The 24,221-nt window shown below is 47.9% G+C and overlaps 3 protein-coding genes and 1 non-coding gene across 10 annotated transcripts in view; 2 read left to right on the forward strand and 2 right to left on the reverse strand.

Moving 5' to 3' along the window:
• The window catches only part of AMBRA1 (autophagy and beclin 1 regulator 1), a 190,571-nt gene extending 189,719 nt beyond the window's left edge, over window positions 1-852 (reverse strand). For 6 of the 7 annotated variants that reach the window (XM_078149046.1, XM_021009801.2, XM_021009799.2 and 3 more), the window contains exon 1: window positions 759-852. The gene's annotated coding sequence lies outside the window, so the exon portion shown is untranslated. The remainder of the gene's footprint in view (window positions 1-758) is intronic. The other variant, XM_021009800.2, reaches the window with a different exon arrangement.
• On the forward strand, window positions 51-3,443 carry LOC110223957 (uncharacterized). Its single transcript, XR_013484223.1, has 2 exons — window positions 51-287; window positions 1,242-3,443. It is a non-coding gene; the product is annotated as an uncharacterized LOC110223957 (transcript).
• Window positions 3,444-4,532: 1,089 nt separating this feature from the next.
• HARBI1 (harbinger transposase derived 1) lies at window positions 4,533-14,453 on the reverse strand. The gene is made up of 3 exons (XM_021009806.2): window positions 14,090-14,453; window positions 10,971-11,730; window positions 4,533-5,597 (listed from the first exon to the last, which is right to left on the reverse strand). The coding sequence occupies exons 2-3, from the start codon at window positions 11,638-11,640 to the stop codon at window positions 5,221-5,223; spliced, it is 1,047 nt and encodes a 348-aa protein (XP_020865465.1). The 5' UTR covers window positions 11,641-11,730; window positions 14,090-14,453; the 3' UTR covers window positions 4,533-5,220.
• A 568-nt stretch (window positions 14,454-15,021) lies between these two features.
• Window positions 15,022-24,221, forward strand: part of ATG13 (autophagy related 13) — a 38,597-nt gene continuing 29,397 nt past the window's right edge. Inside the window, 1 exon segment of the mRNA XM_021009805.2 lies at window positions 15,022-15,104. The gene's annotated coding sequence lies outside the window, so the exon portion shown is untranslated.

A 24,221-nucleotide genomic window follows, 5' to 3' on the forward strand; every position in this document is an offset into this window, starting at 1 on the left:
CGAGAAGAGTCCCAGGCCACACAGCTAGCTCCTGACGGATGGCACCTAATCTCTAAAACCAACTTCTTTAACGGAAGCATCAGTAACAGTAACTCGGCCTGACACGCAGCCTTCCTTACAACTTTCTGGGGTAGGGCAAGGTTCAAAAGGGCTGGCCCGGGACCACATGGCTTCAAGCCCGTGCGAGAGAATCTGCTTATTATTGCCGTTTTACAAACGAGACGCGCCGGCCCTGAGAATGGGAGACTCAGGTGCCTCCTTCCTGCCCCTCCGCCTCCAGAAAGCAGGTAACTGGGGAGGAAGGCGGTGGGTCGGGCGGCGCTGGCCGATGTCACCGGGGCACAAAGGGACGCTTCCCCGTCCGAAGTCACGGGAGCTACCGCCCCTCCCAGGGGTGACCCGGTGACCGGGGCGGGGGGGGGAAGCACGAGGTGCGGCCGGGCGAACACGCGGCTGGAGGCGGGTGGGGGGCGACCGGGGCGAAAGCCTGCAGGCCCCGGGTTGCGCAGAAACGCCGGGCCGGCTCGGGCCAACCCCGCCCTCTCTCTGAGCCTCAGTTTCCCCGAATGTAAAGGGGCAGCGTCGGGCCTCGACCGTCGCGCAGCTCCCTTCCCTCCTGTCCCCTCCCTTGCCCACCCTCGACGTTACCGGTGAGGAAACTGAGAGCCAGGCAGGGGAGGGCCGGGAGCACCGCGGCCAGTACCCCGCCGTCCGGGCCGCCGAGCCCGCCTCAGTTTCCTCGGCCGGGGCCTACCTACCTGCCTCCCTCGGGGAGGGCGGGCGGCGGCGACGGCGGCGGCGGCGGCGGCGACGGCCGGGCCTGGGCTCGCGCGCCGGCCGGCGGACTGCGGGGGGGAGGGGCGGGCGCGGAGGCGCGCGGACGGGGGGGGCGCGCGGCAGGGGGGAGGGGTCTGAGCGCGGGGACGCGGCCGAGCCTTCAACCCTCGTCCGGCCCCGGCCGCCGCCGCCGCCGCCGTCGCCGCCGCCGCCGCCGCTGCTGCTGCTGCTGCCGCTGCGGAGACATCGAGCGAGCAGGCCGCGCAGCCGAGCGCCGAGCCGGGAGCGCCCGGCGTCCGGCCAGACAGCGCGCGCCGAGCGCCGAGCGCGTCCAGGCCCAAGCAGCAGAGCCCAGGCGCCATGGATGGAGCCCTCCTCATTCCTGTGAGCGCTTGCAAGACTTAGAAGACACACTCCTAAAAAACGATTTTTACTCATGTCTTTTGTTCTCCTCCATCCCCCAGAGCCGTCCCACATGACAAAAAAAGAGACAAAAGGAAAAAGATCAGTTTAACTGACCAATTCACGGGCAGCGGACGGCGCTGGTGGGCAGCGTGGAGAAAAGTGCCGGACCCGAGGCCAAATCTAAGAACGCTCAGCCGTGGCCTGCCTTCCGCAGAGCCCGCAGGAGCAGCGCCCGGGCCAGACCGGGAGGACGCATCCCACGGGAGCAGAAGGATGGGATGGCCCTAAGAAAGCCCAGGTCCACGGAGCGAGGTACAGAGCACGTGGCTGGTGTCCCGACACCTCGGGCTGAGCCATCTTCCTCCGCAGAACGAGGGGCTTGCACTGCTCAGTCCCTCCTAAAGCCCGTCCAGCTCTTTAATAGAGGCGGGCCTTCTCATCCTCTCTAAAAAGTTTTGATGTTGGCCCCGATCAGGTCACCAGGAGAGAGAGTAACAAAAATCACTGTTACAGAAGGAGTCAATGCTTAGGATCAAAGGTGCGGTTGGTTAAGAATCTTTTTTTTTTTTTTGCAACGGTGGCCTGAGACTTTCCCAAGCCTCTCCCAGAGGAATTTTTTTTCTATTTTCGAGCATAATCTCTGTGGTATTGGATACTCCATCCAGTTGCCATTCAGAACACTTACATACGTGTAACAGAGCTATTCCACGAACATTAAGCACCCATTCTCCCATGAACTAGGCACTGGGCTTCACAGGCCAACAATAAAGTAATGCCATCTGTCCTCAAGGAGCGAGCATGGGGGGAGGGGGATTAGGGAAGAGAATATGGCAGTAGAAAGTAACTGGCACAGAGCGCTGAGAGGACAATAACGATGCAAAAATGTCACAGACCAGCTGGACAAGTAAAAGGAAAAGAGTTAAGCAGAGTAAGCAAACTAGGATATATTAACAGTGTGATTATATGTGGGTGTATGCACACATGCTATAAAAATAACATTATGCATCACTAGCACAATAAATGGAAATTTGTACATGAAATAACATTCAGTGAAAAAAAAAATCAGAATGCAAAATAGTATGTACACCCTGGCCACAACCGTGTAGCAAAGGCTGTCAGTTGGAGGGAACTGTAATGTTCAGAGAATCTTGGAATCTCAGAACTGCCAGATACCTCGGAGGTCTTTTATTCAACCCCTTATATGAAGCATGAAATGTTTCTCATTAGGTTAAGGCTTTTGGTATTTTTGCTCATAGTGAAACAAACAAACAAAACCCATGAGGTTTGTTATGTAATTCCATGTTATCTTTCAGACAGTTCTGAGCTATGTAATTAGTTCCAGGATCATTTATTTGCTTTCATGTTTTGACTGATCCAGTCTATGGAAGGCTAGCCTTTTGCATTCTTTAAATGTCGCAGGCTTCAAGCCTCTCTTCAATACTCTTCAGCTCTTTTACAGGCTAGGAGTTTCCCTGCTGAAGGAAGCAAAGTTAATTAGCTGTGGCTGACACTCTTGGAAACTTCCCACAGCCCAGTCACTCCCATCCCCAACTTCTATGGGCCCTTTGACCTCATTCTTAACTAGGTAGATACATAAGCCTGTACCTCTTGAGAAACCCTCAAGACGGCACCTCTACACCCAAGTCAATTGTTAAGGAAGGACATGAAAGTTACGTGCTAGAAAAAAACATACCCCACAAATTGTTGGGGAAGAAAATACAGCCTCTTGAGACCAGGTTGTCCCCAGCACTTAGCCTCAGTGACTGATTGAAAAGGTGCTGGAGCTGGGAGGAGATGCTTTGGTTCAAAAGATGGGCTCTGATTTCTATTACCATGGGTAAATCACGGAACTCCTCAGGAATTCACTTTTACTTGTAAAATAAAGAGAGTGGAGAAGATGGCCTCTGAATCCCTTCCGTATCAGTTGAGCATTTAATCAGTAGGGTGCTAGGAATACAAACCGAGGCAAAGGGCAGTCCCTGCCCTCAAAGAGTTTACAGTCTAAAGGGGGAGACAATGGGCAGACAAATGTGCACAAAGCAAGCTACATCCGGAATGAATAGGAAATAATTAACAGAGGGAAGGCAGTGGAATTAGGTGGGGTTGGGAAATGCTTCCTATATAAAGTGGAATTATAACTGGGATTTAAGGAAGCTGGGAGATCAGTAGCCAGAATGGAGGGAGAGCATTCCAGACATGGGAGACAGCCAAAGAGACTGCCCAGAGCTTTTTACTTGGAAAAAAAATGCCTCTGAAACCTGTCCAAGATCTTTCTTCCTACTTACTCGAGCCTTCTTTATGTTACAATTCAGAGTTTGTTTAGCAAATTCTTCATTTGCTCTAAAAGGTTCTTTCGAGGACAGACTCCCACTTTGTCCCTCATGACATCAGTAACTACCAACTTTTTTTGATGCAGGGATCATAATAAGTGTCAAACCCAGATGTGAGGAACAGAGAAGAGCTGAGGAATGTGGCTTGTGAGAGCCAGAATAAGCCAGGGACACCAGTTAAACTTTACAGGAAAAAAAAAATTAGGACAGTACTATTGCACAATGAGAATAGAGCCGAAACTCAGCCTTCTCTTTTATTTATTCGCCCCGCCTCAATGACGTCACCACCCTCATGATCCTGTCCACAACGTGCCCAACCTCATACCTGCCTTCCTGCCAAATATACCCAGTAGCTGCAGAGCAGGAATCATTGTGATGGGAAATAGCATTCAGCCTGGAAATAAGCAGCAGATGATAATCCCTAATTGTCTTTAATCTAGCCATGAGTCACCTCCGCCTATTTCCCGTTTCAGTCATCAGCTGCTCATTTCTTTGCTTTGACAATCACCAGACTAACACTTCTGACAGCAGATAGGAGCAGATCGAGAGGACAGGTCAGAGACAGCACGTGGTTGGCTGCTATGAATCTGGGAGTAAGAGAATCCTAAGGAAAAGCTCCTTTTGGCCCGAGTGGAAACATGAACGTGTGAACCTCATTTACACATTTGTTATTCCAATCAGGTTATTTTTAAATCAGTATAATTTTAGAGTAGGGGCTTAGTTAAGGATTATTTATTGCCTGGGAAATTTGTGCATCATTTGGTGTTCACAAGGAGGATTTTAACCCTGCCTCTGCCACTGGGAGACGCTAGGCACATTCTAGAACCCACACTAGGAACGAAGTTTCCTTAACTGTCCTTTCGATCCTTCATCTCTTGCCTTCTGTGTTAGGAAATCAGAGAAGGGAAAGGCCAAGCCTTGTCTCAGTGCCATCTTAACATTAAGAACCTTGATCCACTCAGGTACAGGCTGTCCCCAAAGTGGGCAAACTTGCTTCCCTATCAGTAATCATGAGGCTGCTACAAAGGAAATTGCTTTAATGAGATTTCTTTGGAAAGAAAGGATAAGATGGCAAAGTCCGCCTTTGATCAAAACTCCTCCATCTATTCTGATGTTCGACATAAAAAGATGGGGAAGGTAGGAGAACAAGAGAAAAGCATTCAGGTTTGGTCCACAGAGATTAGGTCCAGATATCTGGAGACTTGCTTCAAAATTTGAGTTGAAAGGTCCAGGCTGCTATCAGTCTGTAATTATCCTAGCTGGCAAGATTCTCTTGGCTGGGTAAAGCTTGAATCAGTAATCCATACCTTGTCAGAGACTATTTCTTGGTCAAGATCACATTGACCTCAAGTTATGTCTAAATGAAAGGTAGAAATAGAAGCACCCTATTGATAATTTAGGACAAGAAAATTTACTTTTATTAGAAATATCCTGATAACTGATGCACATCTGGCATTGGGATTTGAATTAGCTGCTAATTACTTTAGTTTCCCCTTTTATTTGTATATGTAAACACTTGAGCTTTTGCCAGCCATTTGGTTTAAAAATAAGTGGATTTCAAACTGGGGTTCACCAAAAACCCTAGAACTGTGGGCTTGATATAGTTACTGAATTGGCAGATGCATCCCATAAAGCGCAGACATTGAGTACAAAGGGATGACAGGCATCCTCACACTGGCGGACAGGAAGCCCTCTGCTCCATTCCGGACTAGCTAAAGTGAGTGAGCATCAGCTCCTGCCGCACGCGGTCAGCTTCAGCATCCAGCGCCTCCACATGCTCGTGTTCCTCTTCTGGCTGCTCCAAATGTCCTGTTACTGGAGAAGACCACACATCCATCCCATGTTCCAGGGACATGTTGTGGAGCACACAGCAAGCTAAAATGATGTGACTGGACTTTTCTGGAGAGTACTGCAAGGCTCCCTTGGACCCATCCAGGCAGCGGAATCTCGACTGGATGGTTCTAAATGTCTTCTCAATTACATTATGAGTTGCAGAATGGGCCATGTTATAGCGATATTCTGCAGGGGTTCCTGGAATATGAAGTGGGGTCATCAGCCAGGTGCGAAGAAAGAAGGAGCTATCACCTATATGGAAGAGAAAACATCAAAATTTTTTATCAGTGGAGTACAACCTAAAAAGGGAATTGCCAAGAAACCACTCTGAGACCATGTGAAGAAAAGCAATAAATCCTAGGGCCATGGTCCATGAAAAAGACCAATGGGAGAACTTTAAGGAATGCCGACATCAGAGGCAGGACCTCTGGGCCTGGTTGGTAATGCACAAGAGGGAAAAACCCTAAAATGGTGGCCTCCAGGTCAGCCCACAACTTCAAGACAATGGGAAGAAGGTAAGGCTAACAGAGGAGAAGATCCCCAGGAAATTTCCATGATACTGAAGATGTTGCACTTTAACAAAATTTCTTCACTCCAACTAACTGTCTAACAACCCAATGCTCCCACCCACAGAGTAAGTTCACGAGAAAGGTGTCTCAAGACACCTTTGTGAAGACGACAATTCCTAAAAGCAAACATAAACATTGGATTCAGAACACAAAAGTATTTCCCAAATTAATTTGGCCATGGAATAATTTGAGGCTTAAAGTATAACTGATGAAACTCATGAATTAACGTTACTCTAGGGAGTCTGGAATTTTCCCCAGGGATAACGGGGGGGGGGTCATAGATATTTGGGTGCAAAAGATAAGACATTAAATCTAGTCCCAACTCAAAGACTGGCACACACGCAAGTCCCTGTTTGATATTTTACAGAATGAATGAAATATCGCTAGCATTCACCTATTTTTATCACATAGGGCAGGATTTGTGGACAACAGATCATTCACCTTCCCCAAATGCCTACTACAGGGATCAAAGGATCATATATTTAGTAAATGTGTAAAGGACCTCAGAAGTGATCACGTCAAATCCTGTCACTTTTCAGATGAGAATCTAAGAGAAAGCAATGTAAATGAGGCCAAATAGGTAGGAAGCAGCCAAGCCAAGCTTCCAACCAAAGTGCTCCATGACTCCAAATCCAGCACACCTTCCTCCGCTCTATCATGGAGGAACTGAGGCACATGAAAGAAAATGAAATGCATGGTCTTAGCATAAGTGGCAGAAACTAGAGCAGAACCCAGGACTTCATGGGGATTCTATTCAACACAACCATATCGTTTTTCTAAACCAGAAAAGTTCACAGAAATACCAAGGCCCTGAAGAAGGTAAGTTGGTATGCTAAAAACAGTAGTTAGAAAAATTAAAGCAGAGGTCAACTGAACAATATCACTAGGGCACTTGCTCTTAAGTTACTGTCCTGATTGAATGACCCAGGGAAATGCTGCCCAAAAACACTGGGGTACAATGTCTTAATCTAACACTGTAATGACTGGCTAGTGATATTCACTGCCTCGGGTAGGTGAAAGGCCACACACAGGGTCACGACCTCCTGAATCTGACATAAACAGCCCTTTGTTGAGTCCCCTCTTGTCCAACTGCTGATCCCTTGATATCTACCCATGATGCATTTCTGTGAATATCTACGCAATGCTCACGGAGCAGTATGCTAGGCATCGTAACAAACATACAGAAGATATGGAAGACAAGTTCCTTCCCCTTTAGATCTAGTATCTTGAAGAACTTGATGACTTTTAATAGTTAAATATTTCAAATTGTGAAACATAATACCATTACACCCAAACTGGAATTCTAAATACCAGATCAAGTCATGGTTTCATTGGCAGTTTATTTTATAAATGTATTATCATTCCTTGAAAATGTGCCCAGAGTTCTGCAAATTGGCAAATATTTTGATCTTCAATCTAAGAAAATTTCAAAAACAGTGCATTAGACAGAAAAGCTTTGAAATATTTTTCCTTGGCTACTTTTTTTTCTCATGGTTTATTTGTTCCTTATCCTCTCTTACAATTGTTGACATTGACTGGGGGAAAAAATAACTACTTAATTACCTAATTCATCAGGCACCTGGAATTATTTTCTAATCTTTAGTTTGAAAAGAACAATTTGAGGTCTAGAACAGAGTCCCACATGTGTCTTCAGGCTGTTGAGAGGGACTGAAAATTCACAACAGTGCCTGGATGCAATCTAGTGGAAGAAACCCTGGACAACGAGTCAGGACACCTTGGTTCCAGTCATGCTTTGGGTAGTTCCAAGGCTTTCGATATTAATTTTTTGGGGGAAGTTAAGTGACTTGCCCGGGGACACACAGCTACTGAGTGTTATGTGTCTGAGGCCGTATTTGAACTCAGGTCCTCCTGACTCCAGGGCCCGTGCTCTATCCACTGTGCCACCCAGCTGCCCCTTTCTATATGAATTTTGTGGTCTTTTAAAGTTGCCTTACTGACACAATTGTAGTAATTGTGGATGATGTGTTTTGTGTATTCTGCACCACTTCATACATGTGTTCCTGTATTTCTCTGAATTCTACAAACTAATCCTTCATGAGGGCACAGTACCAGTCTATTCATATCATCATCATCATAGCTCATACTTCATCAGTCAGCAAACATTTAAGCATTTACTATGTGCCAGGCACTGTGGAAAGTGACGAAGATATAAAGACAAAAATGGAACAGTTGCTACCCTCAATTAGGTTACAGTCTTCTGGCGGAGACCCATAAGTACAGAGGGAGCGAGATGAGATCTACCATGCCCCAGAGGTCTCTGGGCAAAAGCTAAAAGACCACACTTGTCCGAGATGTGGAGGCTCCTGGCCAGATACAGACTGGATACATCCATCACTCCTGAGTCTCTGAGGCATCAGAATCAAAAGCCAGATTATATGGAAACAAACCTATTTGTACAAAAATATTTAGGCTAAGAATTGGAAATTGAGAGGATGCCCATCAATTGGGGAATGGCCAAACAAGTGGTGGTATGTGACTCAAATGGAACACTACTTTGCTATAAGAAATGACAAGCAGGATACTTTCAGAAAAACCTGGAAAGACTTGCATGAACTGATACAAAGTGAAGTGAACAGAATCAGGACAACAATGCACACAGTAACAGCAACATTGTACAGTGAAGAACTGTGACTGACTTAGCTATTCTCAGCAATACAATGATCCAAGACAGTCTCAAAGGACTCATGATGAAAAATGCCATCTGCCTCCAGAGAAAGAACTGATGTTGTTTGAATACAGACCAAAGCATACTTTCTTTCTTTTTCCCATTTTGAGTCTTCTTGCACAAAATGACTAATATGGAAATATTTTATATGATTGCACACGTCTAACATATCAGCTTGCTTACTGTCTCAAGGAAGGGACAGTGGAGGGGAGGAGGGATAGAACTTGGAACTCAAAACTTTAAAAAAAAGAATGTTAAAAATTGTTTTTACATGTAATTGGAGCAAAAAATTATTAAGAAAAAAAGCCAGATTATATTTGCCAACACGATCAGCCCAGGAAGGAATGTGGGCAGAGGCCTTTGGGGAACACGCCCACCAGGGTGGCACAAAGAACCCAGAGCCAAAGAACTCAGGCTCACCTGTTTGGAGGAGAGGTAAAGCCAGAGCAGGAAATTAGGTCATTCAGTCTGGAGAAACAGACTCTATGGAGTCACATACATAGTGAGCCTCAGCCTTCAGGCTCCACTACTCCTGTCTCATATCTGACAGATCACAGGATGTACTCTGGACTGCGAGTATAGCCTTTTTCATTAAACTTTTTAAAACATCCTGGGAATACCTGGGTTAAATCCAGCCTCAGTTTCCTCAACTGTAAATGGGGATCATTATAGCACCAACCTCACAGAGTTATGAGGAAAAAGTGAGATTGTATTTGTCAAGTGCCAAACCAGTGCCAGGCACATAGTAGGCACTTAATAAATGCCCATTCTCTCCTGCTGCCCTCACTGCCCCACTCCTACACTTTCAGGCATAACCCTCTTTTCAATTCTATTTTGTATATACAAATACCAGTTCTTTTTGGTATCTGTTAAATTGAGACTAAAAACAAAAATTTAAAAAAAAAACACTTGCTCTCTACAAAGTGTCCAGTGACTCTATTTGCCAAATGCAGCGGCCTTTTCTCAGGCCTCATCCTTCTGGACTTCTCTGCAGCCTTTGCCACTGCTGGTCCTCCTCTCTGGCTCTCCTGATTCTCCTACTCCCTGTCTGAGCCTTCACCCATTACTATTAACCGTGGCTATCCTCCAAGGCTCTGGCTAGGCCCTCTTCCCTACTCCTCCTAGACTCTTTCACTTGGTTATCTCATCAGCTCCTGTGCGTTCAGTTAGAGGATGCTCAAATCTACTCACCCAACCCTAACACCTCCCCTAACCTCCAGTCTCACATCTCCCCCTGCCTATTAGGACATCTTCAACTCCATGTCCTGTAGTCATCTCAAACTCAACACGCACAGAAGTCCCTTCCCTCAAACCCTCTCCCTTCCCAACCTCCCCGGGCACCACTCTCCTCGCAAGTCACCCAGGCTTACCAACTCAGCGTCATGCTCAGCTTGTCACTGGAACTCATCCCCCAGAGCCAATCTGTTGCCATTCTGTCATGTTTCTACCTTTCCAATAGATCTCCTATACATCTCATTCTCCCCACTCACACAGCATCACCACAGTCCAGGCCCTCACTCCTCAGGCCTGGCCAATTACAGTGACAGGACAAAGTTCATCAGGATCCCCAGTATGTCTTGCTCGTTCCCATATTTTGTGGACATCGGACGCTCTGGGTTTTGTCACTGGTTCCTTTCTTTCTACCAAGCAATATGAGAGGAAGCCATACAACCAAGTTTTTAAATGGAAGGAAACCACATCTTTGACTTCTTTTGTATCCTCTGGCTCCATCTAGTATGGAGCTGGACACACAGTAGGACTTTCTCAAATGCTCCTAATTTAACCTTCTTATTACTAAACATGTCAGCATTTGTAGTTCAAAATTATCTATGATACTATTTCTTGGAAACTAATAGAAAAACTGGATTGCAAATCATAAAATAAGGTTATAGCTTTAAAGAGATACCAATCTGGGGCAGCTCGGTGGTACAATGGATAGAGCACTGGCCCTGAAGTCAGGAAGAGGCTGGGGAGCGAGTGGAAAGCCAAACTGTGAAGAGGCTGCGCCTGAAAAAAGGCTCTAACTGGTTGGGCAAGAGGGGAGAGATTAAGGATGATCATTTGAGGGGACAGTTGGGCCTAGTGAAGGTTGTCCTAAGACCTGGGCATGTTTAAAAGCAGTATGAGAGGAACAGTAGATAGGGAGAGCAGGAAGATGATTGAGTCTGAAGAGGAGAACGAGATCAAGGTCCATTGTAGCCCCAGGAATAACAGCCACCTCACTCCAAGAGCCTAGGAAAGAGATGACAAGAGGGGGATGTGGAACGGCCCTGCTGGGCCTTCAGGTACTTCTCCAGGGCAGCTGGCTATGGAATGAAGGGCCCATCCCAGTATAAAATCAGGGTCCTTTCACCCTACGTTCAAACTTACCAAGGAGCCAGCAGTCTTTGTGCATCCCCGCTTCAAACTGACTCCTCAGGGCCGACTGCTGCAGAACAGCCCAGTCCTGGAGGCTGCCTGGCCAGTTTGTCTCCACATTCAGCAGAGCCCCCCGGATGTCACACACCATCAGACAGTTTAAAGAGTGCAGGCCCTTACGGTTCACATAGGAGAGGTCTTCAGCATTGGGAGCCTTGATCCCCACATGGATGCAGTCAACTACTCCAATCACTCCTGGCATTCCTGCTAGCCCATAGAATTCATCCTTCAGACTTTGAATAGAGATTTCATCTGCTGGGAAGTGGATGAATTGAGAGGCCCTTTCCACCAGGGCTTCTGTGACGTTGGCAACACAGCGGCTCATTGAGGCCTGACTGATTCCAATGGTGTCTCCCATCCGGGTCTGGAAGGAGCCAGAAGTGTAAAAGCCCAGTGCTGCAAGAATCTGGGTTTCTGGGCTGATGGCCCTGGACCGCTGAGTGGGGCGAGAAAGGCTGGCTCCCAAGAGATTTACCAAGTAGTAAATGAACTGGCGTGGAAAGCCGTACATGGCCATAAGGTATTCATCAGTCACATCATCCAACTTAAAGCGGTCCAAAGTTCGATGACCGCGGCCATAAAGCAAGAGATCACAGTCCAGAACTGTTATTGGTATGGCCATGCTGACCTCAGTGGGACAGCAAGCTACATGAGGAACACTCAGAATTCAACAGGCGTCTTTCAAACAGTTTACTGATTTGTCAACTTCTGCCTGTGGAGATCAAATGGAAAGAAGTCACCAAACAAAGTCAGAAACTTGAAGAATGCTTTCTCGGCCACGTCTTTGTAGTGTTTTTGAGGTCAAGTGCAAAGGGGTGATATGCTAGCCTTGGGTGAGCCTCCTCAAGATGAGCTGATTTCCTCACTGCTTACTTGGAGTTCAAGCTTTGCTCTCATTTAACAATTGAGTTATTCCCACACAAGAATAGCAAAAGTCTAGTGGTTGTGATGATATATATCACACACTGTCTATAATACCCAGTAAGCTGGGAGGAGTGAGAAAACTGGGGTCAACACACCTGAGTGAAGCCTACTTCTAGCACTAACTGGGTGCGTGGCCATGACCAAGTCTCGAGCCCCCTGGGCCTCAACTTTCTTATCTGTGAAATGATTCTTTCAAGCATTTTCATAATTCTACCTATCTACTTTTGCCTCGAAGCAAAAGTCAGAAATCCATTAAGCTGTCAGCTTCTAGAGAGCAAGGACAGTCTTTTATTTTTCTTTGTATGCCCAGCATTTATTATAGTGCCTGGCACATGGTGTGGGATAGGGGGGAGGAATGGGAGAATGGAATAAGCATTTATATAGCACCTACTATGTGCCAGGCACTTTACAAACAACCTCAGTCGATCCTGAAAACAACCCAGCAAGGTAGGTGCTGTCATAATCTCCAATCTGCAGTTGAGGAAATAGAGGCAAACATGGGCGAAGTGACTTGACTAGAGTAACAGAGCTAGTAAGAATACGAAAGCCGAATTTGAACTCAGGGCTTCCTGACTCCAGGCCTAGCTCTCTGTCCACTGAGCCACACAGCTGGTGCTTAATAAATGCTGATTGTCTGACACCAGCAATTCTAAAATTAAAATTGACACAGAGGCTGGGATGTGATGGGAGACCACATCACCCATCGCCCTTTATTATTTCCTCCCAGATCCACTATTTAAGGATGGAGCCCAGGACAGGCACGTCATCATTTCTCACCTTGCTGCTCTTCTGGACTTCATCATTACCTCCAGAAACTCGGATCTTCCCCAAGTCTCACATCTACTCTGAAACTCACACCTCCTCAGTGTCCTTCTTTCAGCTTTTTATGTGTTCTCTTTGCCCCCATCAGACTCAGAGCTCCTTGAGGAACTGTCTTTTGCCTTTCTCTGCATCCCCCAAATTTAACACAATGCCTGGCATATAGTAGGAGCTTAATAAATATTTACTGGCTCTCTCGGGACACCTCCTGATAATAATTAGAGCTAGCATTTACATATCGCTTTACATAAAGGTCTGGAAAGCACTTTTACATGTTACTTCATTGAATGCTCACAACCTCCATTAGAGGTGGGTGCTATTATTATCCTCATTTTACAGATAAGGAAACTGAGGCAGAGAGAGACTTGCTCAGCATCACCCAGCTAGTAAGTGCCTGAGGCAAGATTCAAGCTCAGGTCTTCCAGATTCCAAGTCCTTCATTCTACCCACTGATCCCCACAGCTCCATCCATCATCAAGATGAGATGGATGAAGATGGTCTACACTTTGCACCCAATCTACCCAAACAAGTGTTTATTAAGCACTTGCTATGGGCAAAGCCGGTCCTTGCTGGCCAGTGGAGGTCTTAGCTAAAGGCCAGATGGAGGGCCCATGGTCTTCGCGGTGCATCAGCGAAGCACAGGCAGTGGACAATGCTGAGGACTTGGGGGAGCCAGCCAAGTGCTGTGACTTTAGAAAGCTTCGGGCCCTTCACAACGTGTTGGCTTGCCCTCTCTGGGCCTCAATTCTATTCCACAAACACTTGAGAGATTGAGGAACAAAAAAAAGGAGAAAGTTGCTGCCCACAAGGGCCCGTCATCTTACTGGGGGGAGGGAGATGCACCACGCACCCAGGTCCAGGAGCCCATTCCAACGTCTGGATCCCGGGGAAAGGAAAAGTTTCCTGGCACTATGGAGAGAGCATTCACTGGCTTGGGAGTCCCAAGGCCTGAGTTTGAATCTCATCTCTGCTATCACTGTCCGGGGGGGGGGGGCCGGACTCGATGGGGAACCTCTCTGGGCGTGGCTTTCTCCTTCGCTAAACGAGGGGGTTTGGCAGGACCCACACTTCCGGGCCCTCCCAGTTCTGATCCCACCAAAGGTGGATGAGCACACCCAACGCTAGACGGGTTGCCAACCCCAAGCAGGCCAGGCTCTCGAGAGGCTTCCCTGGTCCGGGGGGAGGGGGTGACGGCCGGGTAGTACAGGACCTCAGTTTGCTCCTCTATAAAGGGCCCCGAGGCGAGGGGCCACGGATGGCTTGCGCGGCCTTCAAGGCTCTCCCCAGCACCAGGCTCCTCCGCCCTGCCCCCTCCAAGGATCACCCACCTTGTTCCTCCCCAAGAGCGGTCACTCGCACGCCCGCTCTGCTCCAGCCTCACCCCCCAGCCCCAGGGGGGGTGCCGTGCTCCGTGCCCTCCATCCGCCGAGCGGCTACCCGCGGCAGCCCTCGCGGACCCCGCGACGCTCCCTCCGCCTGCGAGCCAAAGCGCGTCCGCCGAGCTGCCCCAACTGCGCCGCCGACTGGCCGAGGCAGCGACTGCGCCGATTCCGCGGCGCAACCACCCGGCCGTACGGCGGACCCGGCCCTACGCCAACTCCGCAGCGAAGCACCGCGCTGCACGGCGAGCCCGGGCCTACGCCAACTCCGCAGAGGGTCCTCCATGCTGGGCCTGCGCCGCGCTGACTTCCCGGCCGACCCGCCGCCCGGGGGCGACCGAGCGGCGTCCCCGAGAAAAGTCACGCCAACTCCTGCGCAGAATCGCCGCTCAGGCTGCCCCGCCCCCTCGCCGGCCCCTAACAGCCCCCGTAGTCTTCAGTTTTCTCATGACAGATTCCACACAGCGCCTAGTTCCCCTTTTCTTTCCCTTGACCCTCGCCTCTCCGTCTTCTGCCCCCTTCTAAGTTTGACCACTGGCCACGGGAGACTTGTACCGAAGGCAGATGGAAGTTCAGGGGGATCCTGGGCCGCGAAAGGACGAATGGAGGCTGGGGAGCCGGAAGTGAAAGTGCGATTGCGGATGGCTCCCGGGCTTTTCCTGAGCCTTCCCCTCCCCCCTCCTCCAGCGAAGCGGATGAAAACAAACAGCAGCGATGGCGGCACCAGGAGCCGGGAGGCCGCTGGGTCGGAGCCGGAGCCGGAGCAGCGCGTGACGAGCCCGGACCGGGAGGCGGTGGAACCCGCAGCGCGGAGGGGGAGCACGGGCGGCCGGCCTTGAGCCGAGGCAGGCGCAAAGCCCCGCAGCCCCGCGAGGAGGGAGGCCCTGGGCGCCCAGCGGCGGGGCCCAGTCCGAGGCCGGAGGAGGCGCCCCGGGCCCCGGAATGCGAGTCCCGAGCCCCAAAGGTACTGCCTCCCCCGAGAAACCGAGGCCGGAGAGGGCCCACGGGCCCGTGAGCGCGTCCTCTCGTCCGGCTTTCCCGTTTACAGGTGGGGAAACTGAGGCTGGAGAGAGGAAGTGTGTTCATGTGGGTCAGGCGAGGAAGGGCGCTTGCTCTGAGCCCGGGGGAGCCGGCCCTGGCGCGGTGACAGCCGCAGGATGCGGACCGAGAGGACCGTGGGGTTTGAACCGGGTGCGCTCCTTGTCCGAAGGCCTCAGCCTCGGGGGCCGCAGAGCTCGGAGGGCTCCCGGCCCCCCCATGTCACTCATAAGGAGCCCGAGAGGGGTGGGGAGGTGACGCTGTATAACGAGGAGGGAACCTGAAGTCTGGACAGAGGGCAGCCCCAAGCCCAGGGTGGCCACGTAGGAAATGGCCGAGTTACGTTGGGGCCCCTCGGCTTCTCCTGGACTGCCCCAGACCCCGTCACCTTGAGGGGTGGCCCCGTTCAAGGAGGGGAGGCACGAGAAAGCCTGGGCCAAAGCCTAATTCTGCTCACCCTCCCCCCAAGGCCCGCTCTCATCATCTGTGACAAGTGGGTGATAATTCTGGGACCACCCCAGGGTGTTGTGGGGAAAGGAGGCATCAAGGCAGAAAGCCTAACTCTGTAAGGCAGAGTTAGTAGTGAAAAAAGTTCCCTGGGGCTCGTGGCCCCCTCCCATCTCCTAACCGCGATGTAGCACTGAAGGGCGTATCTCCCCGTGCGCGCCTGAGCATCAGCACGTGGGATTCTGGAGGGCAGCGCCTCTGTGTTTGTCTCCCTTGGTGTCCTCAGTGATCGGCACATGTTGTGATTCGGTATTCAGTCATGTCTGACTTTTCGTGACCCAATTTTGGATTTTCTTGGCAAAGATGCTGGAGTGGTTGCCATTTCTGTCTCCAGTTCATTTTACAGGTGAGGAGACTGAGGCAAACAGGGTGAAGTGACTTGCCCAGGGTCACATGGCTAGTACTCCTCTGAGGTTGGATTTGAACTCAGGTCCTCCTAACCCGAGACCTGGTGCTCTACCCAATACACAACCTAGCTGCCCATTGGGCCCATACTAAGTGCTGGATAAATGCTGACTGGCTGACTAAGGATTTTTTGGCTTATTGCTGACTGCTTACCTGCAAGAGGATTCTGAAATGAAATCCTTCATATCCTTTCTCAGAAGAAAGATCCTTCTTTTTTTTTCCTTATTCTTCCTTCAAGCCCTCCCCACTAAAAAAAAAAGTTATCATTCGTTGGACACCATTGAAAAGAAATAATAGAGTGTATAGAGTGCTGAGCTTGGAATAAAGAGCACTTAGGTTCATATTCTTCCCTTATCCCTTCCTAGCTATGAGACAAGTCACTAAACTTCTGAGCTTCAGTTTCCTCATCTGTAAAATAAGGGTAATAACACCTGTGGAACCAACCTCACCTCTGTGTAAAGTGATATGTAAATGTGATCAAATCAGTATAGGAGAGGCATCACTGTATATTGGATGAAGAGCCGGAAGACCTGGGTTGGGGTCCTGCCTCAGATTCATACTGTCTCTGTGATCTTGGGCAAGTCAGTCCTCTAAGCCAGAGCTTCTTAAACTTTTGCCACTTGAGACCCTTTCAGTGCTTCTTAAACTTCTTAAGCCCCATGTGGGGTCTTGCTTAGAGTCTAAGCAACTCTCTTAAACCAGAACTTACAGAGAACATACTGGCCTGCATTGGTAAGAAGGAGTTTTCTCATGTGGCGATCCGAATTCCACTGAGTCACAGGTCCATTTTCTGTTCCTGGGTGCCAGGTCCTGGACTCCAGGTCGGGAACCCAAAGACAAATGATACTCCCTGCCCCGGATGTTATTCAGCTCTCCTGACATGGACTTTCCAGAGAGTGGTAGACTTTATCCTCAGTGTGACACCTGGCAAACTGCCAGAAAATCCTTGTCATTGAATCACTGACTTAGTAGTGGAAGGGACCTTAGAGCCATGGATGGCAGTTTGCCCATTTTTTCCCCATTTGTGAAAAGTGAAGAAGTGACTTCTCGAAGGTAAGCTCTGGGAACAAACAACAGAGCTCAGGCTTCTCACTTCTCATTCTGCATTTGTTTGCTTCTATGCACTAATGCTTTTTATGTCTGTATATTGGTTTTATTGAACTGTCAGCTTTTTCCTTTCTCTTTTCCCTTTAGAACAGTATTGCAAATGTTTGTTAGGTTGATTAATTGCAGTGCTGTGAACATGAGGTGGGTGCTCACTAGTGTAGGCCCGAGGTAGAATGGCTCATGTGGAAGTCATCTGTACTGGTGGTTGTTTGTCCTTTGTTCTCAAAGAGGGACATGACATCAGGAAGACTTGCGAGTGAATTGGATTGAAGTGAGGGAGGGCTATGCAAGGTCACCAACCTCACTTTCTCCTCTGGAGCCAACTGGGTCTAGTGGCCAGATACAGGTCTGGATACTGGCCCCCTCTGTACTTGGTGGATGTCACTTAGATGTGCCCCATTTTAAAATTACCTTAGACAGCAGGGACCCTGTCTTCTGGTTTTCCATTCAACTAAAAAAAAAAAACAACAGTTGAATTCAACAAATAAGTGCCTACCTACCTTAGGGAAGGTACTGTGCTAACTAACCCCTAGAGATAAAAATGGAACAGTCTCTGCTTTTGTGAAGATTCTGCTTCCAGTACTGTCTCCCAGGACATTCTTCTTGGGGACTACAATAAGTACACAGATATGGTCCCCTGAACATTTTATGACTGTGAAAGAAGAAATGAGGAAGGCATTCATGAAATCACAAATCCTTATGCTTTGATCTCTTTTTCCTTAGTTATTTAGCTTTGGGGGGTTTTTTTCCTCCAAGTGTGATTATTTGAATTCAAGTAAGCAAACTCTGATTGTGTGAGGGATTTTGTTTTATATTAGGCCAAAAGGGAGCTAACTACCCCACGAGGCTGTGCTTGATGGCTGTGCATGGCCTGTGCCCTCGAGGATGGCTGTTGACTGGAAAGCCAGTTCTTTATCTTGGGAACCGTACAGACCTGATTTACTGGGGATAAGATGCCTCAACTGTCCTGAACTCTGCAGACCTGCATGCTCCCTTTCTCGTCCTCGTGATGGGCACATTTGGTTGTGATACTGTGATTAGTTTTACAGGACAGACTAAAGAATGCCCTGGAAATATACTGAAAATTATAGGGTGCCCGATGGTGTCGTGACTGTGACATCAACTTCTTGAGTTTTGCTGTATTTCATGAAAAACTTCTTTTTCTTTTTTTAAACTGGGGTGGCAGGGAGCAGTCTGGTGCTATGATTTCATTGGTATATCCTTGAGAGTTCCCTGTATATAGCCCTGGAAAGTTAAGTGGCCTTCATACAACCAGTCTATATAAGGCAGAACTTGAACCCAGGTCCTCTGTGCTTTGGAACTTTTTGCTTTTGAAATGAGACCCTTAAGTATATTTAAAAGTTTTGTGAGATCAATAATCATAGAATGGATTGTCTGTGAATCAAATGTTCATATGCCTTGGAATTTATTTTTAAAACTGGATACCTACGTCTCTGAGTAGAATAGAAGTAATTGCCTTCATATTAGCATTTTAAAACATCCAGCATTGATCCTCTAGAAGCAAATAAATGCCTGCTATGTGCTAGACACACTGATGAAAAACAAAATGATCCCCACCCTTAGGGATCTTACATTTCAAGGGGGAAACTGTCTGCATGAAAACAAAAATTGAGACTAAGTATTCACAGCTAGGTGACATAGTGGCTAGAGCACCTGGCCTGGAGTCAGGAAGACCTGAATTCAAATCTGTGTGACCCTGGGCAAGTCACTTAACTCTCTTTGCCCCAGTTTCCTCATCCATCAAATGAGCTGTAGAAGGAAATGGCAAACCATTCCAGTATCTTTGCCGAGAAAGCCCCAGAAAGGGTCACAAGGAGTGAGACATGATTGAAACCAACTGAACCAACACACAAAACCTCTGTAGAGAGTGCTCTAAGGGTGTCTGAAAGCCCACTCACTGGGACAGGGCTGGTACTTGAGCTAAACCAGTAAACCCATAACTTTGAGTTTTCCATTGTTGTGGAGGGTGGAGGAAGATTACATTATCTAGAAGTTCAGGGGGAGAAATCTAATGGAAAAGAGGTGTGTAGTTTTTCAAATGTTAATGTAGTTTTTGAAATTGCTTCCTTTGTATTAATTGATGGTTTTATAAATAGGTGCTAATGTACCCTTAGTTTCCCCAGATTAAAACTGTGAGCCATGGGCTTCCCTATTAGAGCTAGCCAGCCCTGGTTCCTGTCTGCTGTCCTTGGTCACCGAGGGAGGGTGAAAGAATCCAAATCACCTGCCACAAAGAAAAAAATTCAGAGCATGTGTCCTGCTGAGCATAGGTCAGTGGCGTCAGCTGCTCATTTATGGAAGCAGCTGACTTGGGGGTATTACTGTTCAGGAATGATCATTTCTTCATTTTTTTATTCGTATGCATGTAGAATGATAATAGTAGCAGACATAAATGCTTTGTTAAACCTTAAAGCAATAGCCTTGTGAGTTAAGGAGGTGCAGTTAGTACAGTAACATGTGTGGTATTGATTCCCACTTTACAGATTAGGAAACTAAGGCCACCGACTGTAGTCACGGGAATAATATTGATGGAGTAAAGATCCTCGACCCTGAATTTTCCCAAACATTTCAGTAGCCCAGATCACAGGTGCCTCTGCCCAAGGCATCTGGCCCACCGCAGCTCGCCTTGATTACCTAATCAGCTTACTTGACACTCCTTAATCCTGTCTAGACCCTTTCGTTGCTTACCCCTGGCCCACCCCAGGCTACTTACCAGTCCTTAATGGCATCAAGATCTTTTCACTGACCCTTCCCCCCCCTTTTTTTTTTGTATGTAAGTATCTGTCCCATCCTCATCAAGTTTGCTGGTTCCCTAAGAATCTCACCCAGGCTTCTACTGGTTTTACAAATTGACCTCATTACTTTGACTGAAGAAGACTTGAGGAGCTGAATTCTTTCTAGGCAGACTCGCCCTTACCTTTACATTTCAGGGTTCCCAGCACCCCAAACCACAGCAGTATCAGAGGCAGGTCTCTCCTGACTCTCGCAGTCCATCACACTTTCCATGACACAGGATCAGCAGTGAGGTCTGTTTCGGATGTGTTAAGTTTGAGTCGGTAACAAGACAGCCAAGTGAGATTGTGCAGCAGGTGGTTGACATGGGGGCGTAGGACTGTATGTATTTGGAAGGCTTGAGCCATTCAGGGCGCTCTACAGTAACTGATGAAATCCGTGAGAGAGAGGACAGGGTTCCTGACGCCGGCTTGGGGCCTGCCTGCTCCCCGTTGGGGAGGGGGGAAGGTGATGATCCAGCAAAGGAAATGAAAGCCGTTGAACCTCATCATCCAAATGAAAACTGCTCTCTCCAGAGTTACTCCTCTTTTGATCACCAGATCTAAGGGCCTCTCCTCCTTGATGCTTCCTCTGGGTTTTCAAGACACTGCTCTCTCTTGGCTCTACTTAGGTGAGACCACTCCTCATTTTCCTTTGCTGCATCTTCATCAGTCACACCCCTAGGTGTGGGTCCTCTTCTCTTTTCCCTCTATATGCGTGGTGATCTCATCACCTCCCTCAGAGTCCATTTATCCAGCCCTAATCTTTCTGTTGACTTCTAGACTCTTCCTTTTACCTGTTGCACTTTCTGAACTGGGTATTCCATAAACATTTCCAGTTCAACATTTCCAGGAGAAGGTGGATAAAGCATTGGCCCTGGAGTCAGGAGGACCAGAGTTCAGATCCAGCCTCTGACACTTACTAGCTGTGTGACCTTGGGCAAGTCATTTAACCCGATTGCTTCACAAATAAATGGACAGCTAAATAAATAGAGTATGTCTAAAACTGAACTCGTGACCCCACATACACATGCACATACTCCCCTTGTCCTCACAACCGGACTATTCCGACAGCCTTCCACAAGGCTCTTCTCATTCTGTCCTCCACTCGGCTGTCAAAAGGACCTTCACAAACTGTAGGCCTGACCATGTCCACCGAAGTAGCTCCCTAACGTTTCCAGGATCAAATATAAAATCTCGTATGACATTCAGAGCCTTCAGAATCCCTCTACCCCCACTCTTTTCTAGCCCCCTCGGTGATCCCATGATACTGGCCTATGTAATGTTCCTCTCATAAGACTTCCCTCTCTTAGCATTTCTCTGGCTGTCCTCCATGCCCTCCGTGCCCTCTCTCCTCATCTTTGCCTCCTAGCTTCCAGTCCCAGATAAAAATCACACCTTCTCCAAGAAGACTTTTTTGATCCCTCTTCATTTTAATGCCTTTCCTCTGTGGTTTTTTTTCATTTTATCCTGTCTGTCTTGTTCCTACCTAGTTGTTTTCTAGTTGTGAGGGCAGGGACTGCCTTTGTATTCCCAGCAGTTAGCACAGTGCTCTGCATATAGTAGGGCTTAATGTTTACTTGACTGAGTGATTAGGAAGAGAACCAGAATCACATTCCTCCTTGACACCTCTTTCTTGTCACTTGTCCTTTTTCCTTTCTTTTCACGTACGTTTTTTGGTTTTCTGGCCCTAAAGTCTGTATCTTCAATGGAAAAAGTCAAGCAACATTTAAGTTTCCCGTTAGTGGTACTGTCTCTAGTCTCCCAGAGCAAAGGTGCATCTGTTGCCAAGGCCCGTCTTTTCATTGAAAATGCCTTTCTGAATGTTGTGACCTTGGGTGAGTCACTTGCCTGGACCTCAGCTGAGAGTTCTCTGATTATAACGGTAATGGTGATCATAATGACAGTATATGTTTGTATAGCACAGGAAGGTTTGTGAAGCACTTTTACATATATTATTTGACCATCACAACCATCCTAGGAGGTGGGTACTATTATCCCCATTTTACGATGAGGAAGCCGAGGCTGAGAGGTTGAATGACTGCCCCAGGGTTACACAGCTGGTAAATGTCTGAGGCTGTAGTTAAGCTCAAGTCTTCCTGACTCCAGTCCAACACTGTGTCCTCTGTGCCACCTTGCTGCTTCACATGTTTGACTCATGTCTGCGTGTTTGACAATTTCTTGTTCCCATTGCCATCATCACAGTCTTGTCCCTTTACCACTTCACATCTGGACCCCTCTGATCTCTTTAAACAATTTTGCTTCACTTTCATGGGCCTCAGTAACTGGCCTACTGTTTGTTGCCTTCTGTCACACACTAGTCCCTGGACTGTTTCCCGTCTACCCCATCACTGTTTGTCTCCTTCCTTTTCCCAGGCCTCTCTGCTCCTGCTGAAATGCTTTCTAACCCACTTGGCCTGACTGCTGTGCATTTTAAAAGGCTCAACCCAGATCCTGTTTCTTCCATTAGATCTTCCTTTCAAACTAAACTGGATCCCTCTTGGACTGTTTTTTCACTGTTTTCTGTTTCATACTTTCTGTCTCCCAAACTTGATAAGTTTTTTGAGTCAGGGAACCAAGTGTTATAGTATTTACTTCCCCCATAGCTCTTAGCACAGTGTTGAGTACATAATAAGCGTTTAGCAGACATTTGACACCTGCTATACACAAAGTGCTGTGCTCAGTAAATACTAGTGGGTGATTGGGGAAGGACTTTTAATTCATAGTTTATGTGAGCTGGTGGAACCTAGGCAGGGAACCTTTCTTCGTAAATGGTTACACCCACAGGGGAAAAAAATGAAAGGCTCTGTACAGATAAAAAGGTATAGGCAAGAGTTCAACGAGCCTTTGTTTTGGGGAAGAATGATAAAACTTGCAGCTCCCAAAACTATTCACTATATTTAACGCGTTTACTTCAGTTCCACATTGAGGCTGTTGGCACATAGGGAAAGGACTAAAAGAAGAAAAGCAAAGAAAAGGGAGTGCTCTCTTCCCCAGCCAGTCCTCTCTGGCCTCCTCTGTAGTATAGGCAAGAGCCCTGGGCACGAGAGTACCTTTCACATAATTGTGCTTTATCGGTGTTTGTTCAGTCCAGTGCCCTGGGTTTCAGTGCCAACAGCCCTTCCCTGCCGTTGTCAACCCCACCCCGGTGGCAGTCTGCCTCGAGCCTGCTTTTCCCCTCTCAGAATTTCAAACTCATTTATCGTATATAACGTAATTCTAAGTTGATTTAATACAGAATTTTCATTAATGAACTACTTACCATCCCCATTTTAAGGTGAGCACCATTTGAGAAGTAGGTACAACTTTAAAATGGGCCAGCAATGGAGAGAGCACTGGATTTGAAGTCAGAAAACCTGGGTCCGAATCCTGGCTCTGCTCCTTTTTACCTGTGTGGCCTTGGGAAGGAGTCTTACCACCTCTGGGCCTCAGTTTCCTCATCTGTAAAACTGAGGTAAGTGGTTAGACTCAGTGATCTAGCCATTTTTCTAAGTTGAGCATAAATGGGATAGAGTGTTTGAGCAAGGAATAGGAAAGCCGGGATGGGGGGAGGGGACTGGCACGCCCCCTTCGAAGCTCCCAGTCACTGTCTCAGCTGTCCCTAAAGTCGGGTCTGCTCACAAGTCTCAGTTGGCACATTTTCTTTTTCACCAGCGTGTGTGGCAGATTTTCATGAATTACTTTTTCTTGTGAAGCTTCTTTTTTTTTTAGTTAGCACTTCAGTGCAATAGTGAGTAAAGATTAGCAGCAAGCTGCCATATGTAAAAGCAGATCCCCTTTCCTCAATTTGTGGCAGCCTGGACCCTGGAATCCAGAAAGATGCACTAACAGATGACTTTAGGATGGTTAGCAAGGCCCCCAAATTCATACGCGGCAGCCAACTTCCTGATAAGCCCCCCTGAACTCTAGCTAGGCTGCTCCTCTGTGCTAGTGGGCGCGCGGCCCGGCCAGCTCGGGCCTCTCGTTGCCCATGCTCTTGCCATCACCTCTGAGAAGCCCTAGTCACCTTCCCAACCCCGGGGGTCATTAGAATGGCACTTGAGAAGCGGGGTTGTTGTGGGAGCAAAACAAAACTGGCATCTTTTATTTTTTCAGGTGTTTGTTTCAAAGGAAATTGTTGCATAGTTTGTCTGTCCATGACCTTTAACAGTTTGGCATCCTGCAGGATGGTTTTAAGATGGCTTTCTGTCTGTCATGAAAATGATGGACAGGATGGTCTGGAGCTACATAGA

Source organism: Phascolarctos cinereus, unplaced genomic scaffold (genome assembly GCF_003287225.1).
Source record: "Phascolarctos cinereus isolate Bilbo 61053 unplaced genomic scaffold, phaCin_HiC Scaffold_9;HRSCAF=440, whole genome shotgun sequence".
Classification (NCBI taxonomy): domain Eukaryota; kingdom Metazoa; phylum Chordata; class Mammalia; order Diprotodontia; family Phascolarctidae; genus Phascolarctos; species Phascolarctos cinereus.

Excerpts from the sequence above, each read along its gene's own strand:
- HARBI1 (XM_021009806.2), bottom strand. The coding sequence starts at position 11,640 with ATGGCCATACCAATAACAGTTCTGGACTGTGATCTCTTGCTTTATGGC. Across the intron at positions 5,598-10,970 it reads CAAAGACTGCTGGCTCCTTG|GTGATAGCTCCTTCTTTCTT; the intron begins GTAAGTTTGAAC and ends TCTTCCATATAG.